We start from the raw sequence: 16,988 nt of genomic DNA, 5'->3' as shown, positions 1-16,988 counted from the left end.
TAAGGAACAAAATGACAGTGAATGTAAGACAGAATGATAGGTTATGTGAATGAGAATAGTTGTTTGTGTGAGAGAGTTTGATTGAAACGGATATAAGACTGAATTCTCAGTTCCTGATTGGTTATTTTTGATGAAGCGAGAAGAAGGCCCGCCTTCCCAATCATAATATGAGAAGATGGCGGACCGGGAGCGACTCAGTGAAGCTGTTGGCCTCTGACTGTTCACACAGGCTGCTGAGCAGAGCGGAGCGCACGTGGAGGCTCGCGCACTGCAGCGCTTCAATTCGGCGTCTGGTCTATTTTTCACGGGAGCCGCGAGCGCTTCTGTGAAGCTGGATACAGCGGATCGTACCAAACAGGAAGTCGGACACAGAAAAGACGAGAGAATCCGGCTAATTTTCAAAATAAAATAACAACAGCACGCACTGTGGAACGTCAGAAGAAAATACCATGTTTATAATTTAAAATAACACAACAATGCATAACCGAACACATTTTTCAATACCCTAATCATTTCATTACAATTTTAATTTTGTGTCACCGAGCCTAAAGCCATAAATAAAACGGTCAGAACAATATGCCCTATTCATTCAGTGTGTGGACAGTCAAGGGCGCCGATTGAAAACTGCCTCCGCTGCTGGGCGCTGCGCCTCGGTTCCGCGTCCGGTGTGTCCAGGCCGTGAAGCGCTGCAGTGCGCGTTTCAATCAAACTCTCTCACACAAACAACTATTCTCATTCACATAACCTATCATTCTGTCTTACATTCACTGTCATTTTGTTCCTTAAACATGATTATTTGCATTCACATGTAGGCCGACAACTAATTTCTCTTACATATATTATTATTCTGTTTCAAATAGGCTATAATATTATTCTCTCATACATAGCCTATATTAGAACTTTGTTTTACATATACTGTTACTTTCATGTACATACTATCATACCTACATACATATAATATTATCCTCTGTTACACTAAGAGTATGACAGTAAATAAAAGAAAACACGATGAAAAATATAAGAGTATTTGTGTAAGAGTATAGTGGTGTATGTATGAGAGTATGATGTTACATGGGAAACCAAGTATGAATTATGTCTCAAAGGGCCTCTCATACAATTGACATGTACTCAAATTTAGGCAAGAAGTGGAATATACAGAATATACAATATACAAAAAATATACAACTATACATCAAATATAGAAAAAAAAAATATAAAAACATATATTATAAAAAAAACATCTAAAATATACAATATCATTGAATTAGTGTTGGTTTTGTATGTGTTTGCCCATACATCCACACAGTAGGTAATGTATTTAACTATGACAGAACCATAGATTATATATAATGAGTTCTTATTCAAGATATACATATATTGCAGTGGTTTGAGACATTTTTGTTTTTACATTATGTTTGTGTGGATTGCAACATATTTCTGATCAATTATAATTCCCAGTCATTTATTTTTTAAAGTGGATGGGTGGATACTCTGTTTTAATATGATCAGTGGACTTTTTAAAAAATATGTTTTTAAAGTCAAGTATTTCCTTTTCATCTACACACAGAATATAGATGTAGACGTCATTTTGAGCAATAACTTACCACACCATTTTCATTTTTTGCTAAATTGTATCTAATGTTTACAAAATAATCAATACATTTACAGGCGATTTCTTTTGCTTTACTTATAATCGCATTGTGATCTTAACAAAATAATTTGACTTGTCCCAGTGCTCGCTTTAATTATGCTGTTAAACACTCTCCATGTTCCTTGAGTGTTACACCTATATTGCTTCAATAGTGTGAAAATGCTTATATGTATGTGAGCACATAATACTTAATTTTCTGTATATTTCATAATTGTTTTTTGCTTCTTTTTTTGTTTGAGCTAGACAAAATGATTTTTCAACAAAAAAGAATTGCTGAGGAGAATCGCATTGGAAAGCCAATATGTTTGTAGAAACCTGTCTGACATCCTTTTCAGTGTTCACTGATCACAGACAACATAAAAGACAGACAGAAGTTGCAAACTGGACTGCTTGGACTGGAGTAAATTAATTCCAGCATACTTTACAAAGAATTTTAAACCTTGTTGTGTTTTTCTGAATCTACATATTTTTCCAACTGGCTCTGGGGGCTGCCAGACCGGAATCAGCAAGAGAAAGACTATCGGTGAGTGCTCAGAGCTTATTCACATTTTAACTTTATACAACCCAAAACTAACGTGCATCCAAACGTCGACCACCTTTGGTTGATTATATTCATGACCTATAATGATAAACTAACTGCCATATAAAATGTTGTTACACCTGCCAGGGTATATTCAACTCTATTATACTATAAGTTGCAGAATTGCAATGTTAATTACATGACTAGGTGTAAAGTACTGCTTGTATACTTTGACCTAAAAAAGCACACGCAGATATCTCGACTGTCTGTTGTTCCTCACCACTCTGCTCTTCTTAATTTTTCCCAGCTGGCATGAGCATGCAGAGGGAATACCCCACTGCATGAAGGCAGAAGACCTCTCTGATCTGCCTCCTGAGGTCCAGTTCTCCTTCACCAAGGATGCAGAGTTTAAGCTCACTGCAGCTTTTGGGTAAAGTCCTCAAATTCTGTCATACATCTATTTATATATGTGACTATGTATGTCCCATCAAACAAATTTAAGTCATCCAAACTTACTTTTTGCTTTTATTTTCTAGGCTGGCTGAGCTGTACCTGAATGGTCTGGCTGATTCCAGAGAGAACTGGACTTGTATTGATGACATAAAGGGGGTGTTCCGTTCCAAACGGACTGACATATCAGGTACTGTGCTATCATTGTGATTTAATGGAATACTTAATATGTGTGGTGGATATGGGGTCAGGGGGAGAGGAGTGAAACCTGGAAGAGCACTGTCCTATGATCAGAAACCGCAACATTAACCCAGATCAAATTTTCCTCACACAATCCATAGGAAAGCACTGGGTTGAAAAGTTTGATAAAACCAGAAGTAAGCAAGGAGGGAAATACAGCAGCATACACCGATCATCCAAAACACTGAAACCACTGACAGGTGAAATGAATAACATTGATTATCCTGTTACAATGCATTGTTCTGCTGGGAAACTTTGGGGCCTGGCATATATGTGGATGCCTCACGCTCCACTCACACACACTTTTTTAGCCCAAGCAAACCTCCACATGGCAACAACACTCCCAGATGGCAGTGCCCCCCCAGCAGGACAATGTGCCATGCCACACCGCAAAAAACTGCTCAGGTGTGACCCAAGGAACATGACGGAGAGCTCAAGGCATCGACATGGCCTCCAAATTCCCCAGATCCCATTTCAACTGAGCATCTGTTGGACGTGCCAATACCCCAGACGTACCCCTCATCCACGGTGGGGCCTCTAACAGATCGGACATTGCTCTCATCTCATACATGGTCACATAATTTAGTGATAAGCGTTACACAACAGTGTTTGCACTGCAATGTGTTTCAACGATAAAACATGAGACACTACTTTTACAAAGAAAGATGACAAAGATGAGCCCGGGTAACCGAACATCTCAGTCGTAGAAAAGCAGAATATCGAGTTACAACCTACCAGTTTGATGTGTGTAGAGGTCTGTATTGTAGCTGCCTGGTGTCGTTTTTAGGGTGGTTTAGTGGAGGTAGACAGCAAATGGTTTTGTGTGGTACAGCTGTTGAAAAACTATGAGATCAGTGATGAGACTGGCTGAGAGGGTATTTAATATCTACCACACCTGCTGATCAAGGCTATTTTCACCTACACATAGCCCTTTGCAGGTTGCACTGCTGCAACAGGTGCACATGGAGACTCAAAATATTTCTCAAGAGAATGCAAAAGTTTTGTGAGAGTATTCAGAAGTTTCCCTGGAGAACACAAATTTATTTGTTTCTCCCCCATCATATTTATTTATTACCTATCTATTTTTTGTCCCCCATGCCCCCGTAGAGGCACCATAATAACATAATGACTGATTAAAGATCTGAAAATAAATAAAAATAAAGACTTGGCACAGAGGTCATCCAGTTTATTTCCGTTTGTCAAGCTAGCAGGATGCAATTTCAGCTGGTGCTCATGCTTCCTTATTTTTCCTCGATGTTTACTGATATTTACATTTGAAAACCTTGACCAGGCTAGCTAGCAGCTGGCTAACAGAAGTCAGCAGGAGGAGAAATTACATACCAGTGATTTGATTTCCTTGTCCTGATGAGTGACTCGCAGCCACATGCTGCCACCATCCAAAGCCAACCACAAAAAGCACCATCAAGTCTCGCAAAGTGGAAGTCTTGATGTTCGATTTTCTAGCTTGAAACTCAATGAAGTTCAACTCTGTTCTTTTTCCAGACTATGTCCAGAAACACTGGAAGGAGGATGCTTTTTTTGCCTACCAGTTTCTAAATGGCGTCAACCCCGTGTTGATCCGACGCTGTTCAGCTCTGCCTGATGGCGTCAACCCCGTGTTGATCCGACGCTGTTCAGCTCTGCCTGATAACTTTCCTGTCACTGACGACATGGTCTTCCCCAGTGGTCAGTTCAGCTTGAAAAATGAAATGGAGGTGATTGTCATGACATTGATAGATCTTAGCAATAGAAAAGATCATGTTTTGCCCCATGATGCTTTACATTTGGGATTGCATGTTGCACTACATGTTTAGTCAGTATATGTAACGTCCACGCTGTATGCATGTGAGTAAAACGATTTCCTCACCACAACAGGAAGGCAACATATTCCTGTGTGACTACAAGCGTTTGGATGGACTGAAAGCAAACACCATCCATGGGAAGAAGCAGTACTTGATGGCTCCCCTCGTCCTGCTCCACAAAACACCTGATGATAAGCTGATGCCAATTGCTATTCAGGTTAAACTTTCCCTAAGTGTTCTTGAAGCACGATACTATGATCTATGCAAGTATCAGGTCCCATGGCTAGTATCTGGATGGCAGCTATAAATTCTCTCAACAGGGAAATGCTGTTCATTTCGTCCAGTCTGAGTTTTAGTCATTAAAAAAAATTTCCCCTCAAAGGGTCAACAGAATATGAAACCTGTAGTTAATAGACTAACATACAATTACAGAAAAACTGTAAATATTATTGACCAGTACTGGTATTAGATATACTGGATTGAATGAACCACACCTCCTTCCTTCTCCTGCAGCTGAAGCAGACTCCAGCAGAAGACAACCCCATCTTCCTTCCTACTGATTCTGAGTACGACTGGTTGACGGCCAAGATTTTTGTGAGAAGTGCAGATTTCAACGAGCATCAAATCAACTCTCACCTGCTGCGCACTCATCTGTTCGCTGAAGTGTTTGCAGTGTCACTGCTGCGCAGTGTGCCCAGGACACATCCACTGTACAAGGTAACTGAGGGGAGAATACTGAACCGACTGTAGTTGGAGTTTTTCCCAGTTGCTGATTTTTGTATCATCCAAAGTTGAAGAATCATAATGTTTTTGTGTGTGTAACTATTTCTCACTGTTAAATGGTATGGAAGCATCAAGATTACTGACTTGGTTAACACGTAATAGTGTTACTAACAGAGTTCCCTCATTCTCTCAGGTCCTCACAGCTCACACCCGCTACACTCTGCATATCAACTTCTTGGCGAGAGATCGTTTGATATCCGAGACTGGAGTTTTCACAAAGGTACAAAAAGACGAATGTACTCAGTAGACATAAACAATCTTTTTTTTTTGTTTTGTTTTATCAACATCATGCACAGTATTTGTCTCTAACTATACTTCTTACATATTTGGCTGTCTGCTAGTTTGCATCCTGTGGTGGAGAGGGTTTGGTGACACTCCTGCAGAGATCACTGTCCTCAGTGACCTACAGCTCCCTCAGCATGCCAGAGGACATCGCTGAGCGTGGGCTGAAGGATGTGCCGAACTTCTACTACAGGGATGATGGACTCAAGCTCTGGGATATCATCCACAGGTATTACAGTCACTTTCGATTCTGCATTCTCTTAATGAATATATAATATTGGTACAAAATCATGGACATATGAGTGAAGTGTAGCTGCCATGCTAAACACTACAAAAACCTACACCATATCAGGTTTAGTTAGAGTGCATTTAAAGGCCCTGAAGTACACCAAAGTAAAAAAAAAAAGTACAGAGGCATCAGATCTGTGTTAAAGAGATTGCTCCAGCAGGGAGAGGAAGTCTTTACCAGAAAAGCACCCTGAGAATACAAATGTAGGATTAGACATTTTATTTTATTCCACTGAGTTCTTCCCCAAATTGTGCTTTGTGCTCTTGTAAATAATGCCTTGCTGGGCCATCCTATAGAGAGAGCCTAGACTGATCTTGCAACTACTGATCAGGAGATGACTTACAGTTGCCTGAGGCTGTTTTTTTTTCCAGTATACTGGAAATGCATGTCAAACAATTTACCGTACAGAGCGGCTGTTAGAATTAGGGACACAATACATATTGTTTATGCAAAGACAATTTGCTGTTTGAGCAAGTGATCACACACAACATGGTTTCCTGATATAGGAATATAAGAGAGCCCTTGTCCTCCCTAGAGCCCTATGAGCTAGCTTTTGTTCTTACAATTACTAAAATTTAGAGGGGCTAGTAGGCATCTATTTGAACTCTGAAGCCAGCCAGACTAATCACTTCCCTCCACTTGCAGTCTTTATGCTAAGCTAAGCTAATTGCCACCCAGCTGTAGCTTTATATTTAGTGCACAAATATGAGAGGTGTATCGATCTTCTTATCTAACTCTCAACAAACGTTGTCATATATTGCACCAAATTCTTAAAAAGAACAGAACTGATCTTACTAAAGAGATGGGCAATAAATTGCCTCACAAAAGAGTTATGCTTTACTACTGCAGTATGTATGAAAAAATGCATAAATCAACCACAAATGTATTTTACATTGGTACTTATCCACATTTCTCAAAGGTATGTGCAGGGAGTGCTCGGCTTCTACTACAAGAATAATGATGCGGTCAAGGAAGACAACGACCTGCAGAAGTGGATTGGGGACATTTTTGAACACGGATTCCTTTCCCAAGAAGGCACAGGTGGGCTTAAAAGAAAAGCTCAATATTAATGATGAGAGATGTGCACATTTATATTTAATATACCATGTTCATATTGCAAAGATAACTCAAACTTAAATCATCTAGGCAGCTTTAACTCATGCAGTTTATTTCCTCGAATTCTTAGGAATTCCACAGCGCTTTACCACCGTGGAAGAGTTGGTCAAGTTTGTCACCATGGTGATCTTCACTTGCTCAGCACAACACTCTGCTGTGAACACTGGACAGGTGAAGCCTTTTAATTTACCGGGATGATCAATTATAATGTTGCCATTATTGTAGAATTGGTTCATGACGTCTGCAGGTTTTTTCTGGACTGGAAACAGATGGATGACATAAACAAGAGTCGATGCAGCCATGCTAGCAGGTCTGTGAGTCTGCACGTAGGCAGTGGCATTGGCAGGATTATATTTCATAGAAAACACAAGAACCACCCACTTGTAGGTAGGTTCCTGTGGGTGCACAAATGCAATCTACCTGGTGAGCAAGTAAGACAGAAAAAGAATGATTCTACCGCAATCACTATTGCAGCTCTCTTACAGTAGCTCATAAAAGAGTCATGCCACAGACAGACAGACAGACAGACAGACAGACAGACAGACAGACACACACACACACACACACACACACACACATTCCCACATTCCAACACAGTCATAACTGTGGTGGTAGTGTAGTTTGGACTCTGTGATTCATTGATTCACAGTTCTGTATACACATTCACATTGTAATGTTCCAATACAACTTAGAGACAAAAGTCAAGTTCTTGCATTAACTGGGTTATTAAACAATTTAAAACAGTGCTAAGAAAACTTACAGATGTGTCGCAATGTCTCAAAGGAAACAGCCGCTCACTCAACAGCCCAGGTATCAACAACAGAGATTACAGTGGGCCAGACCTGCCTCCCCTTCCTCTGTTCCACCAACCTACACTGACCACTGTATGCAGGCACAGTGATGCTTTGAGCTACATCATCAAAGCAACAAACTAGTAGTGGACAGTTCTGTCTGTACATATAATCCACACCGTAACAGCCTAGATCCACCTATTTAAGAAAAAAAATCCCTGAAGGTCTGTATCTGCACTCCCACCTGCTGTTCCTATTACAATTTCTGAGAGGTTAGGCAACATAAACAGAGGTATTTTTAAAGCTAATTTTGATAAACTCATCTCCCCATCACTCAGTCATACTACCTAATACCCAAGGCCCAACTGACATGCTTTTAATTTTACTTTCTTGAAAGTCCATTCCTTGATCAATTAGTCATGACCCTGACCAATATTGTCAGACACTTATTGAGTGTAATGACTTTGATGCAGTTTTTAACACTGAAACATTGCTTAAAACAAATTTTTGATACAAAGAAGGTCAGTACGGTACTCATTAAAAGAACAGCAGCCACCTGCTGCAGTTTGATAAAGCTGGAAAGATATTCAGATTCAAACTTCCCAGGACAATCATTTGGAAGCAGAACGTTGTTAAAACATGAACAACACCTTGTTCCAACCCTAGTTAAGTAGACAACGAGCTACAACCTAATTTTCATCAAGAAAAAAACATCATCTGAGCTGGACAAATAATGTTACTCTCTATGTGCAGCTGAAACAAGTGCGCAGAGACCGTCTACAAAGTGCAACACTGAAAAGAGATACTACAAAAATGTTCAATAACTTCTATAAAGAGTAGTATTTCTAAAATCACTTCACATAACAGTCTCCTGATGGTTATACTACAATGCCTGTTTGGAATAAAGGCTTTTGTATAATTTTGGTAAATTTTCATTGGGAAATATATTCAATAACTTCACTCATACAATCTAGTTTCCATCTCCAAAAGTAGTCTAGCCTCCAAAATCACCTCAAACACCAGTCCTATTGGTTATACTACAAATCTTAGTTTGGAAAAATGTCTTTTTGCATGACTTAGGGAAATTTTCATTAGAAAAAATATTCAATAAATTTACTCTTATAAACTGTAGCGTCCCCAAAGAAAATTGTATTACTTTATGTGTCCAGTGTTCGGAAAATTCAAAGACAAAGATCCGTAAACTGTTCAACTGTTGTAGATGAATTTGGTTGTAATTAGAAAACAATGTGAAGTATTAAAGGTCAGGGTAGCGCTGGCCATAACTACTTTCACCCCTGCTTAGACTTAAACACTGTTCTTTTAAAATCAAAGCCCCTTAAGCATTTTCTTAAACAAACACAGTGTTTTTACATTGTTTGTTTGTATGACTGTGTGTGTGTGTGTGTGTGTTAAAAAGGAATGTGCATAAATACTGCTTGTCATAATTAGAAATAATTTTAATTTATATTGTGCTCTGTTATCTTCACAATATGCAGGGGGTCACCAAAGTCATTGGGATTCATTCTCTGGGGACCATGAGTGTCTGTACAAATTTTAATTTCAATCTAAATTTCATGGCATATGTTGAAATACTTCAGTGTGGACCAACGTGGTGGACAGACTGACATGACTCTCGCGATGGAACCATGCCACTAGCATGGCTAAAACATGCAGCTTTTAAATTAATTTTGAACAATAATTGTATCATCATGATACCAGTGCTATGCTGTGAGCAAGTCTTAATCAGTTATCTGCCAATCATTCAATCCTTGCAGTATGACTATGGAGGCTGGATGCCCAACACTCCCATCTCCCTGCAGCTTCCTCCACCAAAAACAAAGGGGACAACAAGCGAGGCCACAATGCTGCAGACATTACCTGACATGGGCACAACAGCTAATGGAATGGCCGTCATGTGGTTACTCAGCAAACCATCCTTTGACTTTGTAAGTGAAAAAAACTTCAAGAGATTTGAATGATATAATAATATTTATGTTAAAGTTTTGTATCGCAGGTTAATGTGTCATCAGAGCAAAACGCCCTCTTCCAGTCAATGAAAGAAACAGTCCTGCTCACTACTTACAGCTGTGCATTATAGTGCCAATAGTATATGTTTGTGGAACATTTTAATGTTATTGATAAAATGCATTTTTATTCTATTATTTATTTCATCAGGTCGCTCTTGGCGAGTCCCTGGAGTACCATCACAGTGAGGAGATTCCCTCCCACTTCGTAAAGGCTTTTCAAGGAGAGCTTCAAACGTTAAGCGCATGCATCAAAATCAGAAACAAGAGTCTGGAGGTGCCATACACATACATGGATCCAGCTGTGATAGAAAATAGTGTGGCCATTTGAATATCAGAAGGCGTGACCCTCTCAGCTGTTTCAGCCAAATTCAGCTTCATATTAACAAAAGTGATAAAGGGAAAATCTGCATGCTCTGTTTTTAACTGGTACTATGGTGGAAGGAAGCTACTGCATGTGATCATTTTATATTGATCTGTGATTTATATAACCTAATGGATTTAACTGTGGGGAAAATGTGGTTTAAATCATAATCTACATCTTAAATCTTCTTAGTATGTCGGTGAATATACAGGGTCTCTTATCAAACTCAGTTACTGTGGGGAAAAATATTATTTTGTATTAAGATTGTAACACTTTAGAAGTAAACTGTGCCTTATGACTCATTGTCATAATGAAGTATAAATAAATGTAGGTACCTATGTTTTGCTTGATTTACTGCATGCTCTCTATCTGTATGTTAGAAAAATAGGCGAGTACTAGAGGACAAAACTTTAAAGTGAACTGTCTCTTTCATCTCATGTGGAAAAACAAGTACTTGTCACTCAGACCAAAGTATGCTCAGTTTCATGGAGGACATGAAGTTCCTGTAACCACAGAAAGAGGTGTTGCTTCACTGATCCTGTGTTCCATGAGGGAGGTGTTTCTTTCTGTCCTTGTTTTACTTTTTTTATTAAAAAAAAAACAGAAAAAGAAAAAAAAGAAAAGGAAACATTAAATACAATATGTGAAGCTGCTGTACTGAGAAATTAAACACATGTATCTTCCACAAATGATACACACAAATGTGACAATTTGCACTTGTCTGCATTAACTTCATGTGTTATAGAAGAGTAAACAAACACATAACAATTTAAAAAATAATTTGGCTGATTTGTCATTGGATGTCACTAAGGTCAACTGTACACTGTGACCAAACTTCTTCACCAAAATAAAGTACTGGTTAAGTCTACACATGAGGTGTCTGAGTGATCATTATTATCATCATTATCTTCCGACAACATCTTGTAATTATTAATTGTTTAAGTGAACAAAATAATCATAGAGATTACCAACAACAAAAGGACACAGCTATGAAAATAACTGACAAATAAATGCATAGGTAATTTTACTGTTGTGAATATAGCATGATGGATCATCGAATGCCTTTTTGTATATATCTCCAAGATATAATGAATATATGAGCTAAACAGTAAAAGATCGGGGTGCAATGTTATAAAGAAGTATGTCACAATCGTACTGCAACCAACAGTACGTACTTTGTACTTTGTAAAGGCAGCTGAAGTAAAAGTAAAAAGGATGAGACTCAGAACACAATGACATGATCTTATGATCTAATAATCTTTTCAGGCACACCAAATAATATGGTAGAATGGCTACTGAAATGCACAGCATTATATTTTCAATGAGTGTGGCAGCATGAGTTGCAGAAGTAAAATCATGTGATACTTTATTCTTGTGGTGTACAAATGAGTTTTATTCAGTAGGTGGCAGTGTCACACATTTTAATTATGGTGCTTAAGGGTGAGATGATGTGTCAGGGCATCAGCTTTGGCAGAAATTGTAGCCAATGAAAGAACAGGTGAACCCTCAAAACTAACTTTGAAACACAGAATGTTAAGTAGCAGGAAAGATGGACCCGAGAGAAGACTGATTTAAAATTTCCAAGAAAGAAGATGAAATGGTCTGACGAGATAATTATATCTAAGTTGGCTTCACAATATTTATTTTTTTTTATTTTTTTTACATGCAGATGGAAACACGTAGAAGACAATATATAAAAATGACAACTTGACAAACAGATTTGCATTTAAATTGAAATGATGAAACTGAATATCTACATTGCAGAAAGTTTCAGAGACACTGGATTATTTATTACTATAAAACATACAAGAAATTATACCAATGGCCTACCATAGACCAGATAAAGAATGAACACATCATGGCTAAGTAACGGGCTACAATGGATTGATAAACAGAACAGTGTGTTCTGTCTTATACGTCAAGACAGTTTGAGTTAGGCTGAGAATATTTACTCCTCAAATACACGTTTTGCTTGACTGTACTCTGTCTGTTGTGTTTAATCAATCATTTCATCTAATTGTGTGCTGTTCATTTGGTGTTAGCAGACCTTTAACTGTTTTACTGATGGATGTAATGAATTATCTTTACAAATACAAACAGTCATCCAATTCAAAGCATTTCAGCATAAAAAAATGTCTTTAACACAGGTTTTTGGTCTTTTGTTCATTTAGTTTTTGTGGCGTAACAATGTATTCCTTAAACACCTGAATGCATCGTGTCCAGGAAGCTTACAAAGTCTCTTGTCGGCCCCATCTGCTGTGTGCCCAAGTGACTGTTGTAATGCTTCTCATTCAGCTGAAGCTCAGTTCTGTTTTAGATGTGTGTTCACCATTAGGGCTGAGAAACTGCAGACAGAGCCTCCTGCTGTCTTACCAGAGAGAGGGCAGCAATAGACAAGCATGTANAACTGCAGACAGAGCCTCCTGCTGTCTTACCAGAGAGAGGGCAGCAATAGACAAGCATGTAACACAAACATACAGCATATGCATCAGTGCAGTATCAGCCACACCACTTAGACTTTTACTTTAAATATTTTGGTAAGACAAGACATAATGAAGAACAAGAGAAATGCTCTGTTTGGTACTATCCCTCTGCATGTCACATGTTGTCAGATGTGACTTCCCATAAACCAAGTAACCATTCACCAAGTAACGCATGGAGAAAAAACGGGTAAATTCTGAATGAACTGTATGCCTATAGTTCTACATGTCTACAGGAACAGTGAGTATTGTGCCACCTGAACTCTGTGCTGACACAAATTGGAGAGTTTTGCAATATAGCACATGTAAAAAGTTAGTTTTTTAAATTTTACTTTTTCCTCTTGGAAATTCTTCATCGTAGAACTCGTTCTTTTAAAAATCAAGGCTTAAAACTGTTCTGTTTGCCACTCCTTTTTATTAGAATAAATGTGAAAGCATTTCATAATATCTGGCTCTTCACTGTAGCTGCACTATAACATTAATGCTACATGTTTTTCTTTTTCATTAAACATTAAAATCATCCTCTTGTCCATGATTGGCAGTGGCTCAGGAGGTAGAGTGGGTCATCCACTAACCAGAAGGGCATTAGTTCATTTCCTGGCTCATATTGTTGGGCAAGATACTGAAAAACTGACTAACAGGTGGAACCTAGACTTGGCCAGCAACATGTGAATGGATAAATGTCATAAGTAGTGTGAAAGCACTTTGAGTGGTTCAATGACTAGTTAAGCACTATACAAGAACAAAAATATAATATAATATAATTTATAATATATGGCTTTTTAAAAAAAAGCCATATATTATAAAAATCATCAGCAGGTCAAAAAATAATCTGTGTGATGACATAATATGCAAAGCAATTTCTAGATGTGGAAAGATCAATTTTCAAGTCAAATATTCAGCCCGTGTGTCTGTGTCTGTGTCTGTGTGATATTCTCAGTCTCTACTCCCACCTGGTGATAACAAATTTTTTTTGCACCATTCCAGCTCCAGTGGAAGTGGTGGTTCATACAGAGGGTTCAGAGAACACGGTCCTCACAAGAACATAAAGACGTGTGTGTGTGTGTGTGTGTGTGTGTGTGTGTGGGGTCAGACTAGCGATAATGAGCATGACAATTCAACAGTGTGCACTACTGTCTGAATGTTTTCTGAGTAGCGATGGGCAAATGACTGAACAAATCTTTTGTGTGACTCTCTTTTTGGTGTCCAGTGTGTACTGGGTCGGCCTGTTGCACATCTAAGTGCTTATGAATTCCTAATGTAGCATTAGGAATTGTAGCATAATGTTGTAGCATAGTGCAACAACAGCACTAAATGAATGAGCGGGGAACAATTAAATCAGACTCAAGACGAGACCTCTGTCAGCCAAGGTGAATGGTGCTCTTTAAATCCCTTTCCAGTTTCCTATTCTGTCACTGTGTACAGTAGATGCAGCAGAGTGACACTGCAACTTCAGTGATATTCATAAAAATGATTCCTTTATAGAACTGAGCAGTGGCGTAGGGGTAGACAGTGCAGCACGTGCCATTGCACTGGGGCCCAGGACATACAGGGGCCAGTGAATTTGTCTGGACTAATTTATATTATCACACTGAATCACACTTTTATGCCCAATGTGCGCACGACACATTGTGCACGTTACACAGCTGATTCATTACCTTATAGCCTTGAAGCAAACCTATCTCTGTCATGGTTTCCCAATTGGTGTTTGTTTGTGTTTTTAATGAATAATAAGCTAAATTTACAATAAAGAATACTCAGTTAAAAGAATAATGTCTCTTTTTGGGGTATATCATAAGATGCTATGCAGTGATGAATGCTGGGTAAACTATACGCTGCCTCCATATCAATCAATGACATAGCTAGATTTATGTCAACTAGTGAAGTCTGCACTGTGCTCCTCTTGTTTCTGACATTGCCGGTGACAGTGGCGTCAGCTGAGAGATCGTTTTCCAAGTTAAAAATGATCAAGACATACCTGAGGAGCTCCATGGGGCAGGAGCGGCTGAGTGGCTTAGCTATCCTCTCCAATGAAAACTCAAGAGCCAGGGAGTTGGACACTGGGGATGTAATAGAGGATTTTGCCCAGCGCAAGGCTCGCAAGATGCCCTTCCACTGAGCCAGATATTTTTCAGGGAACTTGGGGTATCTCAATAATCTGACTGTGGTGGGTTGCCATGCCCCTTACCTGTTTGATCACCGCTGTGCGCCAGTTTCACGAAAGGTCTGTGTTTTGCACGTTACACTGTTGCTGTTTGGTCGGAAGATCTGGGGGCGTGTGCATGTGTGTGATTGCGCGCTCTAAAGCAGAGACAGAAATCCAATTGTCTGAGGAAATATGACAGAGGAAATTTTATAGCTTTACATTCAAAGTTTACAAGGAAATAATGGATTTTGACCATACTGAGAATTAGGCCTCAGTAAAACCCTGCAGTCAGAGTATGTAAGACTGACACCAGTATATGATTACTTATTTTGTGTTTAAATTGATTTTAAGATTTAAATGCGGGGACCAGGGATCAGTCCCCTGCAGCTGTATCTCTATCTCTGCATGAAGTTTTAATGAACCGATTTGGCAGCGCATGTTAAAACTGGTAATGGACCATGTTCTGGTCACTGCTGCTGGTTGTCTGTGGTGCTCTTTGAGCTGTTATATACTGTTTTTATGGTTTTATGGTAATACATAACCATATTCCTGAGTTAGTGTGACAAACTATTAAAAAGGACGCTGTCAAATATTTCATTAATAGAGTGAAGAGTTAACACAGAAGGTAATCAGACCCGCACTACAATTTTCTGTCTCTTCATCTGACCTCCTATGACTTCCTTTCATGCCATCTCAGGATCCTGCGGTGCTGTGTGACCTTAAAGCAGAAGTCTCCCCAAGAATCTCTGCCGAGAACTTCATCAACCTCTGTAAGCTGTCATTAGCCAGGCCCACCAGGACCAAAGCCAGCAAGCCCACATTCATTGCTTTAACCATCAACAGGGTGGAGGAGGATCCTTGCCATTTCTGTGTAGTTATAAATTTTAATGAGGCCCTCAACTGTCAACATTTGTCACAAACTCTTACATAACTGAGATATGTAGTATTGGTAATTACAGTTTATTAGGCAATTATATTGAACAACAGGTAGAGAGTGTAAAACAACTCGGTTCCCATGGAGGGCAAGTCAGTGCAGATGAGCTGTCAGATTCTGAAACGTTCAGTAAGGTGCTTCATATCCACCCAGGCTGCCCCACCACATCCTGAAGTCCAAGAGACGGGGTCATAAAGCAGTGGAGATTAGCCTGGGGATTTTGTTTATCTTCTTCTTCACATTTTATTTTTAAAAAGATTTCAGACCAGGGTTCAGTCCCCTGCAACTGTATCTCTGGCTCGATGCTTTAATGAACTCATTTGGCAGCGTATGTTAAAACTGCACGCACACACACACACACACACACACACACACACACACAGTGTACAGTAGATTCTACTGTATGTATAAAGATGTATGTATTTTCCACATTACTGAAAAAGTTTACTTTCATGTTACAGCTGTCAACTTATAAAGCTCTAAATGGTCAAGCTCCGTCATATTTTAGAGAGCTCATAGTGCCTTATTATCCCACCAGAACACTGCACTCTGAGAATGCAGGGTTACTCATGGTCCCTAAAGTCTCCAAAAGTAGATCTCTCTCTCTCTCTCATGTCCTGTTACTACATTTTGCTAACTCGGCCGTACTGCATGTCACTAACTCGGCTTCTTCTCCGAAGCCTTTGTGCTCCACTGTCTCGCACTGTCTTATATCGCAGCGGTGCCTGGATAGTGTGACGTGTGTGGTTGTGCTGCTGCCGTGGTCCTGCCAGATGCCTCCTGCTGCTGCTGTTATCATTAGTCATACTTCTACTGTTATTCGTTCGCCTCGTTCCTGTGCCAAAGATATCGCGTCTCAGTGGCTCCAAGGACTACAGACCCGTGGCATTGACCTCCCACATCATGAAGACCCTGGAGAGACTCGTCTTAGAGCAGCTCCGGCCCATGGTCAAGCCACTTTTGGACCCCCTCCAGTTCGCCTATCAGCCCCGACTTGGAGTTGAGGACGCCATCATCTACCTGCTCAACTGTGTCTACGCCCATTTGGATAAGCCGGCGGGCACTGTGAGGGTCATGTTTTTTGACTTCTCTAGTGCGTTCAACACCATCCATCCA

At 39.5% G+C, this 16,988-nt stretch overlaps 2 protein-coding genes across 3 annotated transcripts in view; one reads left to right on the top strand and one right to left on the bottom strand.

The window, feature by feature from the left end:
* The window catches only part of LOC126389901 (polyunsaturated fatty acid lipoxygenase ALOX15B-like), an 88,532-nt gene that overhangs the window by 6,495 nt on the left and 65,049 nt on the right, over positions 1–16,988 (top strand). The window contains exons 4-5 of the mRNA XM_050043860.1: positions 2,147–2,174; positions 2,479–2,601. Of these exons, the coding sequence (XP_049899817.1) occupies positions 2,147–2,174; positions 2,479–2,601 (151 nt within the window). The remainder of the gene's footprint in view (positions 1–2,146; positions 2,175–2,478; positions 2,602–16,988) is intronic.
* Positions 1–16,988, bottom strand: part of glb1 (galactosidase, beta 1) — an 82,073-nt gene that overhangs the window by 47,182 nt on the left and 17,903 nt on the right. The window lies entirely within an intron of this gene.

The sequence above is a fragment of the Epinephelus moara genome, chromosome 5 (assembly GCF_006386435.1).
Source record: "Epinephelus moara isolate mb chromosome 5, YSFRI_EMoa_1.0, whole genome shotgun sequence".
Lineage (NCBI taxonomy): Eukaryota > Metazoa > Chordata > Actinopteri > Perciformes > Serranidae > Epinephelus > Epinephelus moara.
This window is presented reverse-complemented; position numbering and strand designations above follow the sequence as displayed.